At 37.7% G+C, this 23,741-nt stretch overlaps 4 protein-coding genes across 4 annotated transcripts; 3 read left to right on the plus strand and 1 right to left on the minus strand.

Moving 5' to 3' along the window:
* Nucleotides 1-239: 239 nt before the first annotated feature.
* On the minus strand, nucleotides 240-4,533 carry dynlt2b (dynein light chain Tctex-type 2B). Its single transcript, XM_040128815.1, has 5 exons — nucleotides 4,360-4,533; nucleotides 3,566-3,699; nucleotides 2,434-2,503; nucleotides 1,416-1,479; nucleotides 240-1,306 (listed from the first exon to the last, which is right to left on the minus strand). The coding sequence occupies exons 1-5, from the start codon at nucleotides 4,401-4,403 to the stop codon at nucleotides 1,259-1,261; spliced, it is 360 nt and encodes a 119-aa protein (XP_039984749.1). The 5' UTR covers nucleotides 4,404-4,533; the 3' UTR covers nucleotides 240-1,258.
* A 319-nt stretch (nucleotides 4,534-4,852) lies between these two features.
* Nucleotides 4,853-7,704, plus strand: LOC120790727 (receptor-transporting protein 3-like). Its single transcript, XM_040128547.1, has 4 exons — nucleotides 4,853-4,879; nucleotides 5,429-5,585; nucleotides 6,448-6,792; nucleotides 7,661-7,704. Exons 1-4 carry the CDS (start codon nucleotides 4,853-4,855, stop codon nucleotides 7,702-7,704), a joined length of 573 nt encoding a protein of 190 aa, XP_039984481.1.
* A 1,852-nt stretch (nucleotides 7,705-9,556) lies between these two features.
* On the plus strand, nucleotides 9,557-13,865 carry LOC120790728 (5-hydroxytryptamine receptor 3A-like; the record flags this gene model as incomplete). The annotated part of the gene is given in 9 exon segments (XM_040128548.1): nucleotides 9,557-9,584; nucleotides 10,090-10,253; nucleotides 10,665-10,709; nucleotides 10,827-10,933; nucleotides 11,423-11,592; nucleotides 12,147-12,310; nucleotides 12,747-12,957; nucleotides 13,175-13,351; nucleotides 13,576-13,865. Coding segments are annotated over 9 exon segments (1,356 nt in total), but the record flags the coding sequence as incomplete, so codon positions are not given.
* An 807-nt stretch (nucleotides 13,866-14,672) lies between these two features.
* On the plus strand, nucleotides 14,673-21,679 carry LOC120790729 (5-hydroxytryptamine receptor 3A-like). The gene is made up of 9 exons (XM_040128549.1): nucleotides 14,673-14,715; nucleotides 16,101-16,264; nucleotides 16,504-16,548; nucleotides 16,947-17,053; nucleotides 18,077-18,246; nucleotides 18,376-18,539; nucleotides 19,371-19,581; nucleotides 21,081-21,293; nucleotides 21,423-21,679. Exons 1-9 carry the CDS (start codon nucleotides 14,673-14,675, stop codon nucleotides 21,677-21,679), a joined length of 1,374 nt encoding a protein of 457 aa, XP_039984483.1.
* Nucleotides 21,680-23,741: the final 2,062 nt, after the last annotated feature.

Below are 23,741 nucleotides of genomic sequence, written 5' to 3' on the forward strand. Positions count from 1 at the left end.
GCCACTGATTTTTAAAATTAAGATATTACCAAGGTTATCATCACGCTCTTTTCATTCTGCCATAAAAACAATGTTATAACTTGGCCTTTTTATACTGGGAGAGCAGTGCTTCTTTGTCTAATCCAAATGCAAACCTGTTAATTTCCTGGAAAAAACCCAACAATTAACTGTGCAATGCAGCATAAAAGTTCAAAATCCTTTCAGTGATGGTTTGATTTGTTATAGTAGCTCTACAAATGTTCAATGTGATTATAATTTATTGATTTTATAAAGATACAGTTGTATAGACAGTGTATATAAGAAGCACTTCAACATGCTAAACTACAACATTTCTGTGTTAGATCTGTGTTTACTGCTGAACAGGATGACCACAATAAGAGATGACAAAGTCAGTGTCAGACTCAAACTAATGGATGCTTATTATTTGCAAGGATATCAGTCATAGAAAAATGGAGAGGGAGCAGTGTGTAAAGAGGTGAGCAGAATTAAGTTAATGATCATAAAGCTGATGCACTAGAAAATTTTAGTAATTTTTTCCTGTATAATTACAATATAATAACAGTAGCTGGCCCGCAGCAGTTACCCTGTTATGATACTGACACAGACAAATACTGACCTCTACTGTAGCTGCTTTGCTAAGTCAAGCACCCAAACTGTACTACAAATTCACATTGTACTGGATTACATTCAGTTGCTTTTACTGTGTTTTTGCAGCTGGAAGTGCTGTGAGTGCTCAATACAATGACTGCTGCAGTCCTCTATAATGCCTGTAATGCTTGTGATCACAACCAACCCACTAATCTACAAGTCTGCTAAATACAAAATATAATATTCTGGAAGTACAAGTAGAGACAGTAGGTAAGATTTTTAAATCTTTACCCTTCAACAGATTCAAATAAATGTGTGACATCCCTGACATCAAACTTTTCAACACCTTCGGGAACTTGTTTGGCATTTAAGGAGTCAAAATTTCCATGTTTTGAGGTATGACATGATACTTGTCAAGATTAGCCGTAAAAGAAGCCGGTCTTTAATCACCATCTTGCCCTTAATTTTAGAGTAAGTACATTCTCAGCACTGATATCCATCACTTCTACACTAGATGTCATCTGTGTTTATCTAAGGATGCAGCAGTTACATACACAGTTACTTCAGATCAACACACCATGGACCCGAACGCTGACGGTGTGCGGCCTAATTTGGATGTTCAGCTCACAGCTTTTCATCTGAAAGAATTCTGTCATCCATCCTCTCGTCCTCAGTAGAAATAGCTTCCGAAAACTGCCACCACACAGAACAAGCTATCCTATAGTGGACAAACACGGAGAATTGAAAAAACAAAAAAAAACTAAAATCTTTAAGAAATCTGGCACACCCCCCTTCACAACAGAGTGATTCAGAACACAGGCACCTACGTTGATGAAAACGTCTTCTGCATAGTTGTCTGTGTCAGCATCCCACAAACACCTAGAAGACATCCTGTTAAAACACAAGGAGAGACAGAGCTGAGAGAGTCACAAAGATCATGGACTCAGTTTTGAAGGACGTTACACAGAAATACAACTGAACTCCTGTCTGGAAAACTCTACATAATGTAAAGGAATGCAAAACGAACAGCCCTTTAATATAGACTATTTTTATGGAACATTACAAAACTATTTTTGTCAATCAATCAATCAGAGGAAAGTTTAAACACTGGCAATTTTTGTTTATTTTTCCAGCACCATACATGAGATGGGCAGAATATTGGGAACATCTTTCAATATTAAAAGAAATCTAATAAAATCCCTGCCACAAACTACATCCCAAAAATCAATCGAGTCAATACCTATCTGATGCTGAGTCACTAAAGATTAAACATTGTGGGATTGAATTTCACCTCAAAGCACTTTCATTACCACAGACTTTTGCGTGACAACTGTTTTAATTTCACAGGCTATTTACTAACATTGATTATGTAAATGCGAAGAGCAGAGCTGAGTGAATTTGACTATAAAAGACTACTTTGACTACACTACTGCAAATTGTTATCTGATGCTGGGCTATCAGATGCTCGCTACTGTTACTGACATATTACTTGAATAATGCCGTTTTAAAACCATAATCACAAAGCAAGAAAGAAGGATACTTATCAGGACATATTAGTTAAATAATGCTGTCAGCTCAGTGCCAGTGCAAAACTTTCCTGGATTTCTTAAAGATCTTCTTAATCATTTGAAGTACATTGGACTCAAAGTGCTTGCACAACTCTGTTAACAAGATAATGGCTGTAGAAATACCGTAAAGCCAAAATTCTGCCTCTAATTCTGTCTTAAACAGTGCAACAAATTTTACACCTGCTTTCCACAGACATCATAGTATGCCACTAAAATATGGTAGTTTTACAAACTGTAACAGCTATTTTTTGTTGACCAGTACCAAATGATCACTCACTTGACTCCCTGTCCCCGTTGTTCTCCAATGACCACCTGCACAACAAGCTTATATCTGTCAAACCCTGCATCTGTTGAGGAAGAGGAATGAGGTGTAATAATGAACATCAGTGCAAATATCGTAAATGGACAACACAGGGGTAGGTACTAATATGTTACATTTGCTGTGTAGCATTCGCTTAAGCAATAACGGTTCGAATGAGGAAGCAGTAACCAGGATCCAAATGCAAACACAGAACGGGAAGGCCAGAGCAGTTCAGTAAGTTTGTTAAAGGAGATGGTGAAAAGAGAGGCTTACAGGCAAGCAAGCTGGCAGACTGGCAAGAACAAAACTGGTCACAGGATGGCAGGAACACAACAACATGCAGCAACAAAAATGATGTAAACAGCTGGTATGCACACTATGAGCTGCTTAGGGATGGTGAACAGGTGAAGAGTCAAGACTGGGTGATTAGGGAATGACAGACAGGTGAGCAAGTGGGTGTGGGGAGTCAGTCTTGACTGAGACAAGGAGGAAAGTCCGAGGACATCTGGTGGGCGGATGGAGAGTGGTGGGAGATAGGGGCAGAATGGCAAAAATAAAAACAGGGCTCAGACAAGAAACTTGACATAGTAAAACATTTTACTAATAGGACTTTATTTAATGGCAGATATTGTATCTGTTAACTATATCTTTAGAATAGAAATAGTAGAAAAATGTACTTTTATACTGTTATATTTAGCCTCATTCTTCTGGCTTCATTTTTATTCAATTCACAATGTACTTGTGTCCTTCTCAAAGGGATTCTGTGCTGCCAGCCACGCCCTTCAAAGTCAGCAGTCTAGTTGCAGAATGTCTTTAGTCTGTCAGCCTTGATAATGGGGAGAATAGATAACTCAAAAGGACATATTCAGGTAACAATATATGACTTTATTCACAATACTCTAGTTTTTTTTTTTGGCATTTAGCTTACTGGGAATTTAGCCTAATTCAGGCTGAGTCTGTAGGTCTGTAGCCATTTCACTGGTATTCTGGATATTAAATAAGCCTGTGAAATGACACAAATGACCATTCTACTCTATATTTGAGTAATCATTTTGAACACTATTTACTACAGTATTTGGCTACTCGGTCCTTCTGAAGCATCACTCACCCTTCACTTTGTCCTTAATGCAGTCTGCCAGTGAACGGGAGAGCTCTGGGACTTCCTCTGGGTCATACTGCACCCCAGACAGTCGCTCCCTCACAATTTCACGAATGCACTCCTTCACAATGGCTTGCTTAAACCTAGAAGATTTAACAGGGCGCAACAAGGCAGGATATCTTCAATCAGCTCCCAGCAGTCACAGTGTTCACAAATCATTGGCCTCCATCAGAATGGGGTCATGGAGTTATTCATGTAGAAAACTCTTAATAAATTACATATATGTATCAATAAACCACAATACATGTGAGTACTATTTAGTTTATATTGTCATCAAAACTTTACATTTTTAATTCTAAACGGTATTATGTAACTATCCTAATTTCATATTGTGCACTGGTATAATTTCATTGTGTGGATTCGTGAGGTTCCTGCGGAAGACAACTAACATGAAGTGAACTTCTTAACAGAGTTTATAAATGAGGCAGATACGTTCATTAACGATACCATATAATTTACATACACTGGGCTGGTGACTGGAGAAATTTGTAACACTTTCCCACACTTGTACACAGCTAATGTTATTAGCTACGCGACAAACGTCCGTTAACTATAGTACTTACGCCAAATACTGTCATTGGAAAACACGTTATTTAGACTGATGCCAGTTTAGTGGTTCGAGCTTAAAATGGCACAGAAAGATAGCTAGTAACATTGGAAAACCTATGGTTAGCAGCGAAATCGCTAGCTAAAGGCTAGGTTTACCCGCTAGAAATGATATTGAACCACGTTGACCGACTCACTTGTGCTGATGATTAGGTCGTATGAGGTAATCTGACCCCTCCATGGCGAGTTATATATTATGTCTGCAACAACATAGAGGAGACAAAGTAGGCATGCCGTTGCTAACTAGCTAGACTTTTCAGAGTTGTAACTGTTACCATAGCGACATTTTCCCGTAGTTTCCTGTTTCAGAATAAGAGTATGGTAAATACCTTTGTGTGACTTATTCTGAAAAACTTTAGGACAAATCTTACAGGAGAGTAATTAAGATTACTTGATTTAATTTCAGATCAATTGTGCTAGTCTCAAAAAGCCAGAGGGGTAAACACTGTGCTCAGTTTAATTGCTCATCATTTAGAAGACTGCAGGCCAACAGGAGGGGTGGTACATGTCTGATAATACTGAAGTTAATGGCTGAATATGATGTGATTCATTACATTCAGTATTGATCATCATTATCTACAGGTCGTTGATGATTTCAAATTGCAATAATTGACTTACTCTACTCCAATGATGGCTGAATGGGATTTAGGTTCATGTGTAAACAGCAACAATCATTTTTAATCTCTCTTGTAAAAATATTTGTTTACAGAACAGTTAGATAGAACTGATAGATAGATAAATAGATAGATTCTCTTACATACAGCTGTAAATAGATGACAGCAGTACTGCACAAACACAATGACAGAAAACTAAAAGTTTCCATTTCTCTTGCAGCCCGTATACTCTTGACTAAACAAGTGCTTTCATTTTTGGCAAATGAAAGACAAGTAAACAATCACAATCACTCAGTAAATCCACACAAATCAAAGTTGTTGTGTTTGGCCCAGATACACAAAAAGCAGTAACATTTTGTTGAGATGGCCTAATATGTACTTCTTTTCTGTCTATATTTATCTTTCTCACAACTTGACAGTTCAGCGACCAATAAAGTTTATATTTAACATCTGCCGTCTGGTCATTACCGTAATATTATTAAAATCAGACCTTAAAAACCTTAAGGAAATCAACTTTAAGTTTAATTTTCCTCTAACTCTCCGTTTGGCAGGCTGACGTGTCATTCTATCAAGCTGTTCGTTTACTGTACAGATCAGCTGTCAGACTTTGCATCTTCAGCCACCAGCACCAACCTGCCAGACTGAAGCAAATCATCTCATGTACAGAGACACCTGGCGTCTGGAGTTTGATTCCTCTATTGTACCCAAGTGCCCAGAGAAGGGAAGGAATGAGTACATCAGGAACACAAGTGCATGGTCAGTGTGCTGGACCACTGCTGATCATCATGTCAATGATCTATATACAGACTGTATGTACAGCCTGATATATTTTAGGTTAACCTCTTAAAATTTGATGGGACCCTCTCTACAAACTTAGATGTTTTATTTAAATACTGATCAAAGTGTCCAAACATGACGCACAACACATCTGTGTGTATATGTGCGTGTCAATGTCTTTCTATGGTTGCGATGACAAATTTTAGTTTGAAGCCATCAATGTCAGGACATTTTGGCCGGTCCTCGCTCCTTCAAAGGGCTGTTTGATGGTTAAGACTTGGTTTAAGGGTTAAGGTTAAAATTAGGTTTAGGTTAGGATTAGGCATACAGTTGTAATGGTTAAGGTTAGGGTTAAGGGGCAAGGGGCAAGGGAATGCATTGTGTCAATGAGTGTCATTGACATGACCCTATATATACTGTATATAGATAAAACAATTATTGATTCCACTCATAGACATCTACCACCAATTTTATAATTTTCATAGCCTTCACATTGCCATAAAAAATACTGTACTGTCAACTGTATGGATAATTTATTCCATTTTTATCAAGATGTTTTCCTGCAGCAAATATAGTGGCTGTTCACAGATTTTGATCCAGTGTGTGCCTTTTACACTGTAAACAGCAGCCACAAAACACATGTAATAGTTAAAATCTAGCAAATAATTGTGTTGTTATGGATGGTGTAGCTCTTTATAAATGCAGAGCACTAATATGTAGCATAGTTCTACGTTGTTAAGGTTTGAATGTGAATATGTAAGGTATAGTATTGAATGTAGTACATGTTTAAATAGTGGTTGAGTGAGACAATAAGGACAGGCCTGTTGATTGAAGTATATCGTCTGTTTAATGCCCACATGGTGCATTACATTTGCTATAATCTGTATAATGCATGTCAAAGAGAGTGGCCTACCAAACGAGTGATTGTGGTCTTCCACACACGCCGAACGGAAGGGCAGGGCATTGTCAAAGTGAGGCCCTTACATCAGACCTGCAAGAGGTGCAGCGAAGCCCCAGTGGAACATCCCGACATCACCTCAGAGAACATCACCAACCTCCTGAAGAATCTGGTGAAGACGATAAGAATCAAGTGTTACCGTGAAAACCTGGATCAAGGCAAATATAATTTTGTGAGGATTGAGGTCATAAGCCGTCATGAGCCTGCCCATTGTGAGGGATGTATTCTAGACTGCTTTTGCCGTTGCTTGTCACTTTGCCTTTCATTCATTTACCAAAAAATAATATTTGTCCTAGATTATCTTTATATACAGTACAAAGCATAAATGAGTACACTCCCTCTCAAAATAAAGTTTTTTCTTCTAAATGATCAACATTTCAATTCATAGGAAAATGACAAAATTAAAATTTATTAGATATATACTTAATAACAACATAGAAAGATGTGTTGTGAATATCACCCTTGATTCAATACAAGTATGTAATATTCTACTACTTAGTATTTCCCCCCTTACTTTTACACTGATCAAGTGTACACGTTCATGACATATTGTCCCATATATCCTGTTCAACTCCTGGAGGATGACCTGCTTGAGTGCCTTGATGTTCAATGGGGAGTGCTGCTCAGCTTTTTTCTTCAAAATTCCCCACAGGTGCTCAATAGGGTTTAGGTCAGGTGACATACTTGGCAACTGCAGCACTTTCACCTTGTTCTTCCATAAGAATGCAGCAGTGGCCTTGGACGAATGTTTAGGGTCGTTGTCATGTTGAAAAAGTGTGATGACCCTCGGTGTAGAGATGAGGTAGCATCTTCTCTTTCAAGATTTCGCAGTAAATCTGCGAATTTTTGATGCTGTCAATGAAGTAAGATTCCCACACACTTTCAGCACTCAAACATCCCCATATAAGGACTTTACTACCGCCATATATCACTATGAAGACCATGCACTTCTCACTGTACCCCTCCCCCTTGCAATGCCAAACATTTTGAATACTGTCAGACCCAAAAAGACTGACTTTGGTCTCCTCAGACCAGAGCATGGATTCCCAAAATGAAAAGCTAAACAGACTTCTTGTGCCTTGGCTTCAGCAGTGGCTTCCTGCTTGGACGACAACCGTGTGTTCTACTTCTAAGCTGGCTGCGTCTTGCAGTGTGAGATGAATCACTCACTCCAGTTTGGAATTCAACAGCTTTTGCCAGATCTGAGGCCCTTGCTTGCCAATTCTCCTGCACATTTCTTAACAAAACTTGGTCATCCCAAGGTGAAAGCTTACGACGACCTCGACGTTTCCATCTTTATACATTTCTGTATCATTTTTGCTACTGTGTTTTGACTTAATGCGCACTGCACACTGTATGTCAGTGTAGAGCAGTCTAGCTTGGTACCTATTATTTTTCTGGCAATCTTCATTGTTTTGCGGGACATGCTTTTTCTGGCCATTACTTTGTCAGTAGTGGATAAAGACTTTATGTTTCATGTTTTCCTGAATAAGGATCCCAAAATATAGCTGTCCGGGTCAAATGTGATCGTTCTTTCAACTGTTCTAATAAATAAAATGATATGATATTTCCGCTTGAGCTGGCAAATATAAATCAATAGGTATCTGTATTCTTCAACAACCTAATTATTTTTGACTGTAGGTTGTGATAATGAGCAATTTTGCTGTGTGTCTCTTTGCTTTCAGTACAGTAATTACTCTTAATTTTATTGCTACTCTGTGTACTGTACTGTAGAAATGAACCATGTCAATAGAAGTCATGAAGTCATTAAAAACTAAATTCTGTAAAGAAGACTTTGATTTTGGAAGAATTTGGATATTGTACAGAGATTTCTTCTTTTGTGTGCAGGGGGCAGGATGTCAGTAAATCAATACAAATCAAATATATTGTGCATGTGACGTCATAATAAATAAAAAATAGACCCTGACCTACAGGTATAAGGGACCAGAATGACCCTTATAAACAAAGAGCAGTTACATTTTCTTGAGATGGCCTAGCATGTACTACTTTTCTGCATATATTTAGCTTTTTCAGAATTAGACAGTTAAGAGACGAATAGTATTTATACTTGACATCTGCCCTAGCAACACAAGCCTTTCATGCCCAGCCCTGACCATTACCTTAAAATTACTAAAATTAGACCTGAAACTTAAGGAAACAACTTTGTTTCATTTTCCTCTAACTCTCTGTTGGCAGTACACATCAGTTCCTGTGTGCTGGAGGGCAGAAAAACACATATAAATACAAGACCTGAGTCAAGCAGCAGTGAAAAATAAAAAAATAATTCAGCAGTGGCCTTACTGATGGTTAAAATTTCACCGTGGCAGGCTTAAATGGATTGATGGATGGATGGATTTATGTACATTTGTAGTTAACACAAAGTCCTTTTATATAACAGAAATACAGTTTGCAAGAGGTTTGGGGATTAAAGCACTGCGAAATGGATCGAGTTGTGCAACCTGTTTAATTTTGATGGATACCAATGATACAACATTAAAAAAAAGGTTGGCTGGCAGGAGCTAGGGGCTGACACCTCACACCCCATACACTTTTCATTTGCATATGACCATCAGGTGTGACAACTGATGCCACTGTGGTCAGTCTTCACCATCTACAAGTCACACGCTGAGGTACCAAACATTAACTGTGGTTTTGCTTTGTTTTGTATCAAACCACCAACAGGGAAAGTTGCTGCCTTGCATAGATTTCCATATCCCACATCATTTTCCAGTGGTACTATGTATATCTTGGCCACTAAGGCTGAGTTTAGTCTTGCAAGAGTTTTTTTCCCGGGTAAGTAACAGGTATGCCTTTCCTGTCTGGCAATGGTTATTTATTGATAACCTCAGCAGTCCTTTTAGATGACTCTTCTGCTCATACCATTGGGTTTGGATTTTTACAACTAAAAGCAAATGTTCCCATAAAGCAATGTGAGGATCATTCTGTGCTCTCCAGGCATGAAGATAAAGATTTAACCTTTGACACCATGGCATCTGAGGATACTACACTGAGGGTAAAGTATCTTCTCCTGGTGCATATTCTGTATGTTATTTGTTATTTCTGAGGCTGAATACAGCATCACTTATTATAAAGCTCCTCTGTAACTGATCAACTTTTCCTGTATAAATTATCCCTCACTAACAGTTTTTAATCTGTGTTCAATCTAGTGTCTCCTTCCATTAGTCAAGCCCACTCTGGTTATGTTCATTATTCTAATGCCAGGTAAGCTTTTGTTAAGCGCAATATGACTAACATCTCCAACAAGGTAGCATCAATCACAAACAGAAAAGGAGCAGAAGAATAGTACGTATCATACAATGCCTCTGCAATATTGTAATATGGGGGTATATGGAAATGCTGGAAGATTTTAATTCCTGTGTATTGTGCATTAAATTAGACAGTTAAGACAGTCTTCAGAAACAATTTTTGAATCCACTTTGATAGATTTGTTTTGTTGAAAATCATAGCCGAAGTGTCTTTACATAACGGAACTTATTATCTTCGAATCCTCCCATCAGCTCCGTGCTGTGCCATCCAGGTGAAATGCTCTCAGCCAAACCCAGCTGCCCTGCTGGAAGCTCTGACTCCAGTCCTAAACCTGAGCGCCATACGACCCGTCATCAACATGACAACCTGCACCAACATCAGCACCTTCTTCACCTTGTATGGAATACTAGGAGTGGTATGTTTAGCTCTCACTAGATAGTGACAAGGAGTACTGTCTATTATACAGAGTACTGAGTTGTATATAAATTGTACCATGTATTATTTTATGGTACTTTTCTCTGAGCAATAAGTCTTAACGTGTATAGTACAGTAGGAAAATCCCCAAACAAGTAATTTTTTATAGCATGAGGAGCTTTATAAGTGTATAATTAAAATTATACATTTCATATTAATAAACAATAAAAAAGACAACAGAAAAGCTAGACCTTCTATCATTCTGCTGCTGTCTTTAACCAAATTCTTTATGTGGCTGAACCTGAATTAACCCAATTTTTTATGTTGCTGAGCTCCACTGACACCCCTAAAAACACATTAGGAAACACTGACAATGTTTTCATGTCTCAAAGTAGCTCCTCCTTTCTTCCAGGATGAAAAGTCTCAACTCTTGATCACTTACCTTTGGCTAAATTATGTAAGTACTGCAATCAGTCAGTGATGTACCATAGAGATAACTGTGTGGTCATTTTTTAAGAATGATGTGAATATTGCTCAGGGTTTACCTGCTCTGACACCGGTTTTGTTGTTTTAGTGGTGGCAGAACGAGTTTGTCCAATGGGATCCAATCCAGTGCGGCACCCACAAGATTGCTCTCCCCAGAGACCGATTTTGGATACCAGATATTGTAATCAATGAATTGTGAGTTGCCAGAAAACCAGACCATTTATGTTTATCAAACCATGCACTGTACAGTATTTACTGAACTTAAGATAGAGTCACCCCAACACACAGTTACAATACATCTTTCTAAATGGATAAGGGTGGCGGTATTCTATATTTTCCTCATTGCCAACAAATCCCATGAAAAGACCAAAACCAAGAAAGTGTTCATTCATCTTTCAGTAGTTTCCAACTCCCCTCCCCTTCTGGTACTCACCTCCAATTCCATCCATTCCTCCTGAAGAATGGAATAGATGTAAAGTTTGACAAACTGTTCACTAATTTATATTTTCATTGTTTTAAAAGGCTCAGTAATTTCCTAAAAGAGCTGGGCACTGTAGTTTTAGTAGTAGTAACAGCAGAGAAAGTTAGACTCTTCAACAATATTGCTTTTGTTAAAGGTACCATACTCTCATTTTGCAGACATTTCACTCATGTGTCACTCTACTACTTGTTCTCGTCTTTCAGTATGGATGAAAACACAGCCCCACATGTCCCGTATCTGAACATTTATAGCTATGGTAAAGTGTACGATGCTAAACCGGCCAAAGTTGTCAGCTCCTGTAACCTGGACATCTACACCTTCCCCTTTGACATACAGAACTGCACTTTGACTTTCAACTCCTACATCCACTTTGGTAAGACACGTCACAGTATTTTCATTTCTTTAAAGGTTTTTGTAGGCCAGTTTGGACAAAAGCGTTTGCCAAATTAATAAATGTAATTGTAAGGAGGCAGTAAGTAAGCTTTGTCCCCAATGTAGGCAAGAACGCATGATGAACTGTCCTTATACTATTTAGTATTTCAAGCGTGCATTACTTTGCTTATACCATGGCCACTTAACAAAAGTCACTCTGTTTGTTTGTTTGTTTTTGAATTAAACCCTAGTTAAACTGTAAGAATACTGTGAATACTGTGTGATAGGCGAGATCGTCACTGTGTCTCTGGACAGTGTTTTATTGTTGATGCACCATGACAAAAATCTGCTGTATTATGAGCTGATTTCAGCTCAGGGCTATTGAAAATTAATTGACCCCTATGCACATCAGGGAGTTCCTTTTTTTTCAGAGATGGGATGATTACTGAGCATGGGTCATGTTAGAGGGAGGAGTATCTATTGCCCTTTTCAGTATACGTTTACTGTAATGAGCCTTGAATGTACAGGATAATATATATATTCTTCTCTCCTCAGCAACAGACATAAAGATTTTCCTGGGCAAACCTGTAGATCAAATCACAAATGACTCCAAGAGGGTTATGACCACAATGGGGGAGTGGGAGCTGCTGGATATCACCTCCCACAAATACAGCATAGACCCTGATGATGGTGGTTACATTGATACGCTTGTATTTAATGTACGTTGATTGTACTCTCTTTAAATTGCAGTAAATGCACAGTAAATTGCCTGCCAGGCTCAGAATATAAGAGTGTGTATGGTCCGTTTAACCCAGACTTTTAGCCCTAAACCTGAAATGTATGTCACACAGGAAATTGAACTAACACCAAGCACATTTGTTCTGCTCAGTTTTACTCCAGAATAATAAGGACCACACTGAACTGGATGAGCATATGCTTTGTCTCAAGCAAATCTGAAATTCTTTTACTATTGCAATACAGAGTCGCTGCCTGCCAACCGACTTTCATGTCAATTAGAATAATTTATCCTCATAATTATTTATAGTTAAAGCTATCTTATTTTTGCGGCATTCTGTCAGAGAATTTAGTGACGACAGTTTACAAATGTAAAGGTCTGTTTTTTGTATTTTTGGTTTTTTTTTCTTCCTTCTGCAGATCAGAGTGAGGCGTCGGGCCACCATGTATGTGGTGAACCTGCTGATCCCCAGCTGCTTCCTAATCACAGTGGACCTGTTCAGCTTCCTGCTGCCTCCCCAGAATGTGGACCGGTCCTCCTTCAAGATGACCCTCATCCTGGGCTACACCGTCTTCCTGCTCATCATGAACGACCTGCTGCCTATCACTGGAAACACCATACCTCTCATAAGTCAGTGTTATTCAGAATAAGCAAATGTTCTCTGTAGTGTTTTATCGAAACCTGTAAATTTACATGTGCTTTTCTACAAGTGGTATAAAGAGATTTTCATTTTTGGTAGCAGTCCACCTGCTGAATATACAGTAAATAATAAATCATATTTTGACAGTGCAATCCTTTATTGATTCTGGCCTAACTTCACACACTCCCTCTTGTCTGTCTGCCTCAGATGTGTTCTTCTCTCTCTGCCTGGCTCTGATGGTGGCCAGTCTATTGGAGACTATCCTCATCACCAACCTGCTCTGTGGCTCTTCCAACTTCTCTCCCGTCCCTTATTGGATCAAAGTGCTCGTTCTGCAGATTCTGGGCTGTCTTGTTTGCCTGCCTCGGAAGGGTAACGATTCAGGTATTCAGTTTATTGGTAGTTTGACAGTGGTTAAATATATACAGTACGTAAGAAATGTAGAAATGTAAGATTATAGAAAATAGAATCAACATAATTGTTTATACTGCACTAAAATGTCAATTGAAAAAAGAAGAAAATGAACCACACCGAAGAAGTAAATGTAATGAATATATTGTCTGGACTGATATTTTAAAAAATTCAACTGTTTTGGACTTACAAAATAGACATGGAGCCAAGTGCAGTGGTGGCACAGAGTAAAGCTGATCAGGACCCTCCGGAGGAGAGGGGGCCAGTGGTGGAGAACAAAGCCATGCAGGAGCTGCAGAGCCTGGGCAGGGACCTCCGGGCCCTCCACCTCCAGGTGGAGCGGCAGCTTTCTGGAAGCCAAAGCTCGGAGGAGTGGATCCAGGTGGGTTTCATCATAGACCGCCTGCTGTTTGGCCTCTACATCCTCTTCATATCAGTCAGCTTCATTACCATCATCATTATCTGGGTGAACTCATACAATCAGTAGACAATTGCTGTCAGTTTTAAAGGGCTCCATTTATGTGGCTAGTGACTGAAATGTTTCAATTATTTTTTGATCAATACATCGTAGTTTTGTCATGTTTCAGATGATTTTCTTGGATCAAGTGCATCTATGAAATACATATATTCTACAGTTAATGTGCTACTGTTTAGAATAAGAATTGGTCATATTATCACTATTTGATATTAAATTAGATCTACTACAATAACTAGATGTAGTTTTAGCCTTTTGTGTTATAATGTGCAATTTTAAAATGGAGGAAACCACTGTATACAAAATAAAATTACTTGGAAAAATTTCTTTCAGTTTTTGATTGACATTCATTTGAAACATAATAATCATTTTCCGATGATTTTTCTATTCATTTATTAATTTTGATAACGTTTTGTTCGTCATTTTTGAATCCTAACGTTAACTTGCTCAAACTGTGCAGAAATATAACCTAAACTAAGCTAAGCTAACATAATTTGAAAATGTAGTTACAGTATCTGTTATCAGTGGCTCCCCGAAAACAAAATCTAGCCATCAAATAAATATTGTAAGATAAATAGCTGCTTTCATTTGAAACTATGTACGTTTCTGATGTAGCTAATGGCTTTACAAAATTCAACCATAAAATTAGAATTTGGAGAAATTAATTATCACATTAATAAATCATATTACACCAGCCAAATTTATCTATAAGTATAAAATACTTCAAGTAACTAAAAATCAGTTTTATTTAAAAATCAAAGCAATCACAAGATTTTTGGCTGCAGGGGTTACTGAGGTCAGGCACTGATGTTTGGCGATATGGCCAGGCTCACAGTCAATCTTCCACATCCAAGACCTTTAGGTAAGGGTTCTGTGCCACAAAGCTGGAAGCACATGGAACTGAGGGCCCTAGCCCAACATATGTCTACATACTTTTGGCATTATTGTGTATCTTGTATCCTAATTCCATAAAATATACGTACATACTTGCAATGACATAATAAGCCAACCCAAGTGTATTTTATCTTGAAGACTAATAGTTGGTGTAGTTGGCTTGAGAGTAAACATACAGCATTTAACTATCTGAATATGCAGAACTGGTTGGGATGTAAGTAGGATGGAAAAATCATTAACCTGAACAGCATTCAAATATAAAACAAAATTAGCACCAACAAAATTCATTTCAAGAATTCCTTTCAATGTTGGAAACCTTGAACACTCACAATTTCCCGTTTAGGTCTTAAATTTAGATCTGGATATTATGTAGGTTTCCTACGGTTGGGACTTAGTGGAATCCAATGCCTTTTCAGGCATGTTACATTTTACAGTAAATCCCATCTAGATGCATGTCTTAAAGTGCATTTGCATCAACAAATAAAAAAATATTTTTGATATATCATTTAATGGTAGTTGCCACCTAAAATCTGTGAAGACAACTTGACAGGACAGCCCTCAACACGAGCACACCACTCACACTAACAACCACTTTTGACCCAATGTTAATGTTTTTAGTGCTGCCCGCTGAAAGTCAAGCCTTCTAAGCTTCTATTCATCTTCATCTCTTTGCTCATGCATGGTAAGTTAAACTTCCACGATACAGTAAAATGTCTATTGAGCTCCTGCTTGTTATTGATTTTCACAAGTTAACTATCTCAGTTATGATTCAAGTCACTTCTAGTATGTCAACTGTCCAGTATCCCTAAATGTACAGTATCGAAGGCAAAAGATTTGCTATTTATTGAGGCATCCTTATAGTTTAGAAAACTGGGGCCAATGTGTGCAATAAAGTAAAGAGAAAAATGACATTTATTGAACAATATTACTCATTTTATCAGTATCAGGGTAGTGATCTAATGTCACTTTGAATTAAAGGCTGGAGATTCATATGAAAATTACACCTGTGTTGTCAACAAAGCGAAGGTGTTAAAGAGAAAAGCGTCAAGTTGGTTGCAAAGTCCAACCTCACAGTCCAACCTTTGCACATTTCAGTCTGTAGTCCTGCTAACTTCGTCTGGGGTCCTGTTGCCATTACATGTTTTAAAAACAGGATGATACAGGGAAATCTTAGTTAACTGGTTAGATTTGTGAGCATTCATTCTTCTGGACAGAAGGAGAACATTGATCATTACCATCTTTACATCTTTTGCCTCTCTGGTGCTGTTTAGCTGTCATTTGCTGCTAGTCGGTGCAGCCAATTTGAGGTTTACTTTAACAATGACAATGACACATTTCTTCTTTCCTCTGTAGCTGGGTGCAGTTGCATCATGCTGAACTGCTCTCAACCTAACATGCCTTCCCTGCTGGAGGCTCTCAAACCGGTCTTCAAACTGAGCTCCATTCGACCTGTCATGAATATGTCAACCCCCACCAACGTCAGCATTACCTTCACCCTGTTTGGCATTTTGGGGGTGGTAAGGGACACTACACTAACCTAATTCAGTATTATGTTCAAGTGCTTCTACGTTTAACGTCAGCTTTATAATAATTGTTTCATTTGATTTTTTGAGTTCAACAACTTTCTGTTATTCTTCATACAGCTTTTTGTGGTTATGTCAGCCACATTAGTTTCTATATGGCCATGACAACTTCCCATAAAAGAACATGTCTGTAGAGAAAGAATGCATACGACCAATTGTTGGTTCTTTTTCAGGATGAAAAGGCCCAAATCTTGACAACGTTTATCTTCCAAACTTTAGTAAGTACTTAATTTACAATCAATTTTACAGTCTACTAGCAATAATAAAACTGTTCATCTCTCTCCAGGCTTGGGAATCAGAAAAAGACAGAGGTCAGTTTGAATCACAGTGTAGCCTGATAGGCAGATTCTACTGTGTACCAACAACGCTAGAAACTACATAATGTACTATACCACAAAACTAATCAGATAATGTAATTTATTACACTAAAAAAAAAATGTTTTCAGTCAAAAAGAATTAAGACAGTAGTGCTGCTTTTCAATTCATTTATAATGGGAACAGCTGACATTTCAAAATGTAACAAGACTCATCACACCAGATATCACCTGAAAGCTCTAGTTTTATACTGTATGTAGTCGGGTATGTACTTGTTGTATCTGTGTGATTCATGTTGCAGGTATGGAGAAATGAGTTCATCAGGTGGGACCCAGAACAGTGCGGTTCTTTAAGGATTTCAGTTCCAAGAAAAATGCTCTGGGTACCAGATGTGGTCATCAATGAATTGTAAGTACAATCTACTCTGTAGAACAGTATACTCTTAACTGTGAGGTAAATTTACATACGTCATTGGCCTGCTCTTGATTGACACCCATATACAGAGTCTATTGGAAAATACTGAATCAGTGGTAAATCTTAGCGAAGGGACACACAGTTTCTTTAACAAGTTATAAAAATTAACAAACACTTTTCCCCTTTATTTTGGGATAAATTATCATCTGAATCAATTTCTGGTTTCAGGGGGTGTAATCTGCATAACCAACTATTTAAGGTGGTCATAATAAATAAATTGTCTGCATAACAGGCTGAAAAAGTAAATATATGCTATAACGTAAAATAAAACCGTGACAACAATAGAATTTCTAGAAAAACCTGTGCAACGAGCTCTTCGGTTAGTCCTTATCAACGAAACGAAAATGTTTTTGTTTACTCGGTTTTTTTCTGATTACCTTGAAACAGTAGGCTAATCTGTCGGTTTTAGTTTTGACGACACAGAAAATGAGTAAATGAAATTGTAATCTCCAGGATGGGCTAATTTAACCAACCATAACCACTCCAGGCTTCCACACTCAGTAGCAGAAACAAACACATATAAGTGTTTATTAATGTATTTGTTAGCAACTTTAACCCCTGCTGCAGGCACCCATAGGTGTAGGCTGCTGCAAAATACATAATGAATGACGATATGGCAAAACACAGTTGTGATAATATAAAATATGTCTTCATAGGACAAATTGTAATTGTTAACAAATACTGCACATTAATAAGCACTTGAAAATGTCCTTATATCTGCTTACAACCAAAGTATTTTTTTACAGTATTTTACTGTAAGGTGTTATAAACCACCAAATCTCCTCATTCCACCAAAGCTCTTTTTTCTAGGCTATTGGCTTAAAAGCAAGGGGTACAAGTTCAAGGTTTCAGGACAACACATAGTCATTCATTTAATTTCATGAGCAGAATATATATAAATAGAAAGCATATAATCAGTCATATTTACTGGCTTTAATTTCTTTTCTCCTCCTGCAGTATGGAGAAGAACTCAGCTCCATTTGCCCCGTACAACTATCTGAATTTTAATGGCTTCGTTACTGATGCACAGCCTGTCAAAGTGGTCAGCTCCTGCAGGCTCGACATATACATGTTTCCATTTGACATCCAGAACTGCAGCTTAAGCTTCAACTCCTACCTACACCGTAGTAAGAAGGGGGCTTTTTTAAGACTAATTCTGTAAATGAATAGTGTAGATGGGTATTTTTGCAATTAATGTAATTATAAAATGGAATAAAAATCACAAAAGCTGTCACTGAATTATATCTTCCTTTCAGTGGATGCTCTGCGGATTGACCACTCAGCATCTGCAGAGGAAATATTTGAATCCTCTAAAGAATGGATGGTAACAATGGGTGAGTGGGAACTCATTGGAATCACCATGAAGAAATACGAATTACCAGCTTCTGATGACAAGATGTATGAGGAACTTCGCTTCTATGTAAGGAAATACTACATGCTACACTAGATGTACTTTAATGTTTTAAACTCCCAAATTGTTTTACATATTCACACAACAGGAAAGCGGAGAGGAAGATACAGGAGGAGGAACCGGATTGAAAAGTCTTTTTGGAAGTGATCCAAAAACAAGAGTTTCATCTACATCGCCAAATATTTTACTCTATAAATTGTATGTAAAGAATTTAAGTGTTACGGTTAAATAAAACATGAGTCCATCACAGAACATAATATGATCAGTTACCATACGAAACCATGACCATCATCATGCGGAGTCATATAACATGAATACCGCCTGTAAAAACATTATAATGTAGTCATTAAACACTCATAAGGTTTTTTTACTCAAAAATTGACAATTCAGTCATGTACGCTTTGTTAAAATATGAATTCAGTTTTTAGTGTGTATTGATGTGAACTGGTGTTTAACTTTCACATACTAAATGTTCTTTATTGTGTTGGTCTTGTATAAAAATTTGCAGCTTTTTAAAATGTATTAATCACATCTTAACTCAAAGACATTTTTCAAAGCTTTTCAAACATAAAACTTCTTGGAGCTGTGTAACACTAGTAAAACTTGCAAATACTAACGTCTTTTCATTAGACAGCGTCAACTAGAGCAAAAAAAACTTTTAGTTTCACAAACTGCTAAACGGTGATGTTATGTCATAAAATTGTGATCATATATTTCACCACACTATTGCCTCTGTATGTGTCTGACTTTTACAGCTGTAAAATAACAGTATACCACCAGTACCAGAGAAATGAGAAGTGAGGTTTACCCGCTGCTGTATATCTGTCGACTCTGCTGCAGGTCTCAATGAGACGTCGGGCCACCATGTATGTGATGAACCTGCTGATCCCCAGCTGCTTCCTCATTACACTGGACCTCTTCAGCTTCCTGCTGCCCCCACAAAGCGTGGACCGTGCCTCCTTGAAGATGACCCTCATCCTGGGCTACACCGTCTTCCTGCTCATCATGAACGACCTGCTGCCTATCACTGGAAACACCATACCTCTCATAAGTCAGTTGACAATACCTTCATTAATATTTTTTTCGTGGTTTTAGTAGCCATTGTTGTGACTCTTGCACACCAGCACTATTAGGTTACTTGTTCTGTTGCTGTCCCAGCTGGAGTCTGTATGATTCCCCCCGATCAACAACATTGGTGAAAATACCATCAATCCAGTTGAATCTTCCAGCGGATCTCAAGGCACACAAAAACATTTCAAATGTATCAAGCCATGAAGACCAGAAGTGTCCTTAGTGACCTACCTAAGAAATTTAAAGCTGGGGTACAAAACCTTTTCAAACAAGTTTGCACAATGCTGATTAAGCTTGTCAGGAAAATCTCTGTAATTCGCAGTATACCAGAGTTTTATCTGGTGTCTGTGGCGACCTTCCTGTGCTGCGCACCAGTAGTGATGCGTTTTATGTCAACTAGCGATGATTGGTTTTCAAGAGCTGAAGAGGGGAGCCCCGGTAGCGACTGAAAAAGAGGCTGCAGCAACTAGTATGGAGTATGGCAGAGTCAGTTGCTGAAAAACCTAGCACGCTTCAAAGTAAAGTTTCTGATGCTCCAGATAAAGAAGAAAATCGGTGTTCAGAGGAAGGATTACAGTCTAGAAAAGACTTACCATTGACAGTGAGGATGAAAACGATTACCAGTGGTGTGGCCTCTCCTCTTTGGAGAGCACAAAAAGAAGAGAAGGGAGTAGACACGGATGTCGCCTTAATGCTCTTGCACAGGTTGGCATTTGTGAAATATTTGGAGTAGGTTAAGTAGCTATTACATTTACTCTACCTAAAATAATGGATTATTTTCTTGCAACTGTGAAAATTTCTCTGTATTCGTCATTGTTTGTGTAATTACTCTCACTGCCAGAAGGGGGAGACAAAAATTTCACACTGCAAGAATTGCACCTCATAATGTTTTTTTTTTTAAATGCTTATCTTTTTAAACTTTTTTTTTTTTTTGCATTTACCAGAATTTATAGGCTTATATTTCCAACGGAAAGGGGTTGCTGGTAATGACAAAACTCTGCGGTCCCCCTGCCTCTATGGGGTGTTTTAGCGTCTTTCAGCTCTTTGTTTTGGTTTTACAGCCCGCAACTTTACTGTTTTTACTGTTACTCTCACAACTCTGTCAGTGTTGTTTTTATCAGCTGTTTTCAGTAAAAAAAACTCTTAAAACCTACTGTATGCCCAGCACCAAAAAGCAGACGGACACAGTTGGCAATTAGCTCATGACCATAATGGAGCATTTAGCAGCTAAAGAGCAGCTATTTCCCTCAGGATTTGGTGGAGACCAAAACAGAAGATAAAAGGTGAATGTTAATGTTACTCCGTATCTCCCTGATACATAAAAGATAATTATTTGGCATGTTTACCATATCAGCTTAAAAAGTGATAATATTGTATGTCGTTGTTTTTGTTTATAGCTTGTTTCCATTAACCCAAATGGCCAAAAAATACGTCATACAGGTTAAGGATTTTAAAAAATACTTATTATCATTATCCCAGATGTGTTCCTGTCTCTGTGCCTGGCTCTGATGGTGGCCAGTCTAGTGGAGATTATCCTCATTACCAACCTGCTGTGTGGCTCCGCTAACTACTCTCCAGCTCCTCGCTGGATCAGAGTATTTGTTCTTCATATCCTGGGGCGACTGGTATGGCTTCCTCCAAAGCCCAGAGATCTACAAGACAACACTGTCATCCAAAATCCTGCAGCACAAGGTAGTATGTCAGTATGTCATTATGAGTTGCAGACGTTTTTGCATAAGTCAATATAAACTGTCAGAGCTGCCCTCACCTCTTCCAGTGCCTTCTCTTTAACAGAATTGACAGTTTCTTCTCTGGTGGAAGAGGTCAACGACGCTCCAGAGCAGAAAGGAACACTGAATGAGGACAAGGCCCTGGAGGAGCTCAGGAGCCTGAGTAGGGACCTCCAGGCTCTCCGCCTTCAGGTGGAGCAGCAGCTGGGTGGAAACCAGAGCTCAGAGGAGTGGATCCAGGTGGGTTTCGTCATAGAACGCCTGCTGTTTGGCCTCTACATCCTCTTCATATCGGTCAGCTTCATTACCATCATCATTCTCTGGGTGCAGTCAAACACCTCAACCTGATTTTGATTTTTAGTTTGTTTGTTTTTTCATATTTTGGAGGATTTTAGGAATTATTTGTTAACAAGCGTAGTTATATTCCTTGATAATTATTTCTAGGCATGGAGGAGAACTTGAAGGTTGGTTAAAATTTTGTATTTTAAAGTAATGTAATCTCACATCACACCTCTCCAATGAACTTTCCTCCTTTCTCTATTCATTTTAATGTTTTAATGTTTTTGTTTATTTTCTTTTTATTCTTAAAATGATCTTTTGTACAGTTACAGTTTTACAGGCACTGAAGTTCTGAAACCAATATCTGAGACATCTTGAAATTCCTGCTAATTTTTAAAAAAATATTTGAATGTTTAAACAAACAACTGGACCTACGGCTGGACTCTACCCTGGAGGTTACTAGTGAACACCGGACAACACTGTTCATGTATCTTACTAGTTCTTCTGTTTTTTTTTCCTCAAGCAAATCAAGTCAAGGGTTTTGTTTCCCAAAAGTATCTTAAGAAGATAATGAAATCCATCTTGATTTGTACAATTGATCTGCTGGTTTTTATCACTACATTCAAGTTCCTCCTTTGCTTTTATTATTCATGTTAATATGTAATACATTTCAAGTTTGTCTGCCATTGTAGAAAAAATACTAATTTTGAGAATAATAAAACAAGCCATCATGCCTTTAAGAAAATCATCTCTTGTGTGTGTCCCTTCATGATTATGCTGTACCTGATTGCATTCAGATAAATGAGTGAATATGAGTGCAGAGCAGAGTAACGTTGATTACCCTAAAAATAAACTACAGAGAAATTCATGCATCACCATTATGTTTCGACCTTTATGCATTAAAGTTTTTCAATACAATTTCTATGGCTTTGTCTTGATCCTTTTGTGTCATGTTTGATGTAAATTTGAGTGCTGATTCAAGTTCCTTGCACGTTGATGTATGTGCTTACAATATTTGTTCAGGACTGGGAAACTGCCAAAATAAACAGACTTAACAAATGAAACCAACTCCTGAGATAAAATGTAAAATAACAATGTCATTAACATTTCAATGACATGTAAAGAAAACAACAAACACTCCTTGTTTGATAGTTTTTCTTTGAGCTTGCAACCCTGTTGTTTTGACCAACAAGATATGTAGGCAAATAATTCAGAAGGAAAATGCCAATCAGAAACAAAATGCAATATTCCCAACACACATTTAACGTTTTGCTCTAAAATGAAAGGCAGATGAAAATGTTTGCGCTCACACAGACAGGATGACAGTAAAGAAAGCTGGGCTCATCCGTTTTTCACAGGACAAAAGAATTTGATTATCAACTAAATTAGCAAAATAAAAGGGGAAGATGATCTGCTGAAAGGTGGAAGATGCTGTGTGAAAACCTATTCACATCGTGAACAGGTTGATGTTATATAAAACTTTCACTTCTAAGGTTTTTTTTCTTTTTTGTAAGAAATTTTTAAAAAAGAACAAAGTGGAATACAGCATTTATTTTCTTTCTACATTCATATAATAAAAACAAAGAGAAAATCCACTGTATAAAATAAAAAAGATACATAATAGTAAAGTTTAATAGTATGGTTATTATTTTTCGTTTTCTTCACTGTTCAGATATTTACTTCCCTATTTAGTTGCTCTGAATTTTAAATTGGATATAAAGGTGACAATTGAAACTGGATTAATGTATGCACCATGTAGTTGATATTATACATTTTGTTGAACATTTTATGAAGTGTTATCCCTTCACTATACAGCATACACAAAAGGATCTTCCAATGCCTTGAGGAAAAAAAAAAAAAGTAATTAATTTAATTTAGGATATCATATATTTCTTCTCTTTTTGAACAATACGTGTGGTTGCAGCATTAACCTGCACCAGCTTAAATTTCTGTTTTTTTTAAATCGCTTTAAAAAGGGTTTTCAGATACACTTAACGTATCCATTGATATTACTGTGGCGGGAATTATAGGAGTGGTGAGTCCTTGAGCTAGACAAACATCTATTCAAGCCTACATATACACATGCATCAATTTTTCAAATAAGTATACTGTAACTGGATTTCATTCATCA

The sequence above is a fragment of the Xiphias gladius genome, chromosome 6, assembly GCF_016859285.1.
Source record: "Xiphias gladius isolate SHS-SW01 ecotype Sanya breed wild chromosome 6, ASM1685928v1, whole genome shotgun sequence".
NCBI lineage: Eukaryota > Metazoa > Chordata > Actinopteri > Istiophoriformes > Xiphiidae > Xiphias > Xiphias gladius.